General features: G+C 50.4%; 1 protein-coding gene across 1 annotated transcript in view; it reads left to right on the plus strand.

Moving 5' to 3' along the window:
- CATSPERD (catsper channel auxiliary subunit delta) overlaps nucleotides 1–5,233 on the plus strand; it is a 38,354-nt gene that overhangs the window by 10,716 nt on the left and 22,405 nt on the right. Inside the window, exons 6-9 of the mRNA XM_027773530.1 lie at nucleotides 1,527–1,594; nucleotides 2,416–2,529; nucleotides 3,179–3,289; nucleotides 3,485–3,878. Of these exons, the coding sequence (XP_027629331.1) occupies nucleotides 1,527–1,594; nucleotides 2,416–2,529; nucleotides 3,179–3,289; nucleotides 3,485–3,878 (687 nt within the window). The remainder of the gene's footprint in view (nucleotides 1–1,526; nucleotides 1,595–2,415; nucleotides 2,530–3,178; nucleotides 3,290–3,484; nucleotides 3,879–5,233) is intronic.

A 5,233-nucleotide genomic window follows, 5' to 3' on the forward strand; every position in this document is an offset into this window, starting at 1 on the left:
AGATAGAGAGAGACAGAGAGAAATCACCCCCCAGGGGGGATGGCCACACCACAATCCCTTCTCCATTCTCCTCTCGGGATCTTGGGCACGCACGCACATGTGTCCAGCGTGAGTTTAAGCCACCAGGTCCAGGACTCGAACTGCAGTCGACTCCTCCAGAGTCCAGCAGTGTAACCGTTACGTCATCTGCTGGTCCCAATAAGTAATTCTTTAAAAAAAGTAGAAAGAAACACATTCATGGAGGCCAGCAGGTGGCGTGGTGGTTAAGATACTGGCAGCTTGAAACACACCGGGTACACGTGCGTGCATGTCCGAGATCCCGAGAGAAGAATGGAGGAGAAGGGATTGCGGCGTGGCCATGCCCCCGGGGGGTGATTTCTCGCTTTGAGCTCTCCGGTCAACGCACGAGTCCTATAGCAAAAATCTCTCTCTCTCTAAAAAAAAAGTATGTGTATCTATACATAAATACGTGCATGTAACTGTTACATACTATATATATTATAGGTGATATATACACACAACCTCCTTGGAGAGACACACTCCCCAGAGCTGCCATATCTTGCCTTTGAAAACCCCCTCCATACTCCCAAATAAACGTAATGTTTTAAAAAGAATTATTTTATTTAACTTTATTTATTTAAATTTGACCAGAGAGGGACAGAGAGAGAAAGAGAGGGAAAGCGAGAAAGCAAGTCGCCAGGTCCGGGACTCAAACCACAGCTGGCCACGTGGGAGTCCAGCACCCTTGACCACCACACCACCTGCCGGCCCCCCAAATAAACATAATTTCAGAAACTCTTTCTTTGTTATTTAGAATGCTTTGAGAACCCCAAGACCCTTTTGTTTTGTTTTTGATATGGGATGTGTGCGCTTACCAGAGAGACATGTGTATATGTGTGTGTGTGTGTGTGTGTGTGTGTGTGTGTGTGTGTGTGTTGGCTAGTGGGCACGTGGACTTACCAGAGAGATAGAGAGACAGAGAGGACAGGAGAAAGCACCCCCTCGCGGGACGGTCCCAGCACAGTCCCTTCTCCTCCATTCTCTTAGGATTTTGAGCATGCACATGCATCCGGTGTGATTTTCTTTTCCCCTTTTTTTTCATGAAGAGCTCTTTTCTCCAGGACCAGCAGGTGGCCTGGTGGTTAAGCCGCTGGACACTCCCACATGCCAGTCACGGGTCAATTCCCGTACCTCACTTTGTCTCTTTCTCTCTCTCTCTTTGTCCCTCTCTGGTCAAATTGAAATAAACAAATGAATAAATAAATGAATAAGGTTAAATGAAAAAAATTAAATAATTATTTAATTTTATTTATTCATTTTTTATTATTATTCAAGTTGACCAGATAGAAACACAGAGAAAGAGAGGGAGAGGGAGAGCAAGCCGCCAGGTCCGGGACTGGAACCACAGTTGACCACATGGGAGTCCCACGCCCTCTGCAGTGTGCCACATACTAGCCCCGAGGTCCCCCCCGGGAAGTTCCTGGACCCTCGGGGGCTCCTGCTCTGAGACCGCTTTCCCCTTTCAGGTATAGAACATCCGGTCTCTCACATCTCGGGGGGCACCTGCTGTTACATGGGCAACTCGTTCTGCACGGTGAGTACCACGCGTCCTCCCGTGGGCATAAGGACATGGGCCCTGCGGCTGGGACCACGTGGCCCTGGGCGACGGTTTCCCCAGGCTTGGAGGAGGACCTCGGAGGGGCTGGACAGTGGTGTGGTGACCGACACCACGCTCTGCGAGGCCGGCCCAGGTGGGAAGGTTCTGTGTTCGAGTCGAGAGACCTCCTTGAGTACCCAGAGCATGCACGCACCCATGATCCGCGGCCGGCCGAGGCTGGGGGTGGGCCGCAGGTGGAGTGGTGGCTAAGGTGCTGGGTCCCATGGCTGACTACACACTTTGAGTCCTGGACCTGGCAGCTCGAAAAGCATACCAGCACATGACATAATGGTTACGTCGCTGGACTCCCATGCCGTCAACCACAGTTCAAGTCCCGGTCCAGTGACTTAAAACTCACACCAGGCGCGTGTGCATGCGTGGCCAAAATCCCAAGAGAACAGTGGAGAAGGGATTGAGGCGTGACCACCCACCCCCACCTTGTGAGTGATTTCTCGCTTTTTCTCTCTGTCTCTCTGTCTCTGGTGAGCGCACATGCCCTATAGCAAAAATCTCTCTATAAGCTAAATAATTTGGGGGGCCTGTAGGTGGCATGAAGGTAAAGGGCACTGGGCTCCCACATGGCCGTCCACAGTTCGAGTCCCAGACCTGGCCTAATTTCTCGCTTTCTGTCTGTCTCTCTGTCTCTCTCCCCCCTCACTCTTTCTCCCTCAGGTCAAATTAAAATGTATAAGTAAATTAAATAAAGTTAAATAACTAAATCATTTTTAAAAAGAGATTGTTTTATGTCTATTTCCTAGGATGTGAGTAATACACTCTTCGCATATATGCTGGGAGATGACTTAGGGAAAACTGTTATATATTATTCAGAGGACGAGGGAGAGACCTTTATGGACTACGACTCCCCAGGACTGGTATGTGAACTTCCCTAGGTGAGTGGAAATTAGAAGTCTGTGTACAGGGACCAGTAGGTGGCATGGTGGTTAAGGTGCTGGACACTCCCACATGGCTGACCGCGGTTCAAGTCCTGGACCTGGTGGCTGGCTTTCTCACTTTTCGATCTCTCTCACTCTGTGCCTCTCTGGTCAGATTTAAATAAGTAAATAAATAAATGGATAATAAACAAAATTTCATAAAATAATTATGTGCTGCAAGATCACAGTAATTAGAATCTAGTCAGTGGGTAAATAAGAACTTTTCTCCATTTTTTTTTTTCTTGGAGAGGTTTTTGCTATAGGGTGCGTGCACTTGCCAGAGAGATAGACAGACAGACAGAAAGTGAGAAATCACCCCCCAGGGGGGACAACCACACCGCAATCCTTTCTCCATTCTCCTCTCGGGATCTTGGGCACACAATCACACGCACCCGGCGTGAGTTTAAGCCACCGGGTCCTGGACTCGAACTGTGGTCAACCACATGGGAGGCCAGCAACATAGCCATTAGGCCATCTGCTGGTCCCAGGAAAAACTCTTTAAAAAAAGTCCAAATCTGGGAGTTCCCTTCCCAGCTAGCCGCGGTCCACCCTATTAATTTGTCTAACATGTTTTCTGTTTGTCTCGTAGGCAGTGTTCTCCGGGACTTTGGGTGGAATCTTCTTTTTCCAGTCCTTTTCACAACTCGGGATGCTCATAGTCAGAAAGAAGAAGGTAGGGGGGCTAGTGAGCGGCGCGGTGGTCAGGCACTGGATCCCGCATGGCCAACCGGGGTTCGCATCCCAGCCCTGGTGGTTTGAGAATCGCGCTGGGCACGGCGGCAGTGTATGCCCAGGAGGAGGAGAGATTGCCAGTGGCCATCCCCCTGGGTGTGGTTTCTCACTTCCCCTCTCCCTGCCTCTCTCTGGCAAGTGCGCACGCATCCTATGGCAAAAACCTGTACAATTGTGTAAAAAAGAAAAGAAAAAGGAGGAGGCGCCCCTGGCCTCCCGGACTGACCGGGATCACCCCCTGCTGGTGACAACCATAGATGCGTCCAGAACTTGCCATGCATCCCTGGTGGGGGGGAGGGGGGCAGAGTTACCTACGTCGGGAACCACAGATCGAGGCGCTAAGAAAGAGAGCAATCGGTATGCCTGTCATTACCCACTCACGGGGACACTTGTCACTTTCTTCCAGGCGGCATTTGCCTACTCAGATCCCCCCCTCAGCAGCAGTTTTGGGGTCCCCTTTGCCTACAATGAGAGTCTGGAAGTGCACTTGCCCCCGGGACACAGAGGCATCCTGATCCTCTGGTCGGAGAGGACTCTGCAGGTCTCCCACAACACAGGTGGGCCTGGCCGGGCCACACGCCGCTTCCCCGCCTCGCTGCCTCCTCCCCTTTCCTGCCCTGAGGGACCACTCAGCCGGGGTGACAGCCAGTCTGAAATCTCCCAAACCTCCCACATGGCCGACCACAGTTCGAGTCCCAGACCTGGCATGCTTTCTCGCTTTCTGTCTGTCTCTCTCTCTCCCCCCTCACTCTTTCTTTCTTGGGTCAAATTAAAATGTATAAGTAAATTAAATAAAGTTAAATAATTAAATCATTTATAAAAAGATTGTTTTATGTCTATTTTCTAGCATATGAGTAATATACTCTTCGCATATATGCTGGGAGGTGACGTACGGAAAACCATTATATATTATTCAGTGGACGAGGGACAGACCTTTATGGACTTCGACGCCCCAGTACTGGTATGTGAACTTCCCTAGGTGAGTGGAAATTAGAAGTCTGTGTACAGGGACCAGTAGGTGGCATGGTGGTTACGGTGCTGGACACTCCCACATGGCTGACCGCGGTTCAAGTCCTGGACCTGGTGGCTGGCTTTCTCACTTTTCGATCTCTCTCTCTTTCTGTCCCTCTCTGGTCAAATTTAAGTAAGTAAATATAGAAAGAAAGAAAGAACCAAAATTACATGAAACAGTTCTTAAAGAAAATCTGTTTGCTGCAAGATCACAGTAATCAGATGTCAGTGGGTAAAGAAGATCTTTTCTCCCTATTTTTTTTTTCGGAGAGGTTTTTTGCTCTAGAGTGTGCGCTCGCCAGAGAGAGAGAGAGAGACAGACAGAAAGCGAGAAATCACCCCCCAGGGGGGACAACCACACCGCAATCCTTTCTCCATTCTCCTCTCGGGATCTTGGGCACACAATCACACGCACCCGGCGTGAGTTTAAGCCACTGGGTGTCCCGACCGGGGGGGACAGCCAAACAGGTTTCCTGAGTGAAGGAGTGAGAGCCAGGACAAGTGGCGTAGTGTTACAGCACGGAGACGACAGTGTCGTCCGTTTATTGTGGGCAGCACAGTACAGCACAGAGACGACGCAGTGTCGCGTCATCTACTGTGAGCAGCATGGAGACGACACAGTGTCACAGCTCTTCAGGGTCATCCGGAGACGATGTAGTGTTACAGCTCTTCAGGGTCGCCCAAGTCGTCTGGAGATGATGCAGTGTCAGCTCTTCAGGATCTTCAGGGTCATCTGGAGACTGCGCGGTGTTTCAGCTCTTCAGGCTCTTCAGTTGTTGTCTTCCTGGTCGTTGTCGTCGTCTTGGTCGTCTGTGTCGTCTTCTCGGTCGTCTGTGTCGTCTGGCTACTGTGGGCCAGGCATCGTGGTTATATACACTCTGGTGGGTTGTAAACGGTGGGT

This window comes from Tupaia chinensis, unplaced genomic scaffold, assembly GCF_000334495.1.
Source record: "Tupaia chinensis unplaced genomic scaffold, TupChi_1.0 Scaffold000356_2, whole genome shotgun sequence".
Lineage (NCBI taxonomy): Eukaryota > Metazoa > Chordata > Mammalia > Scandentia > Tupaiidae > Tupaia > Tupaia belangeri.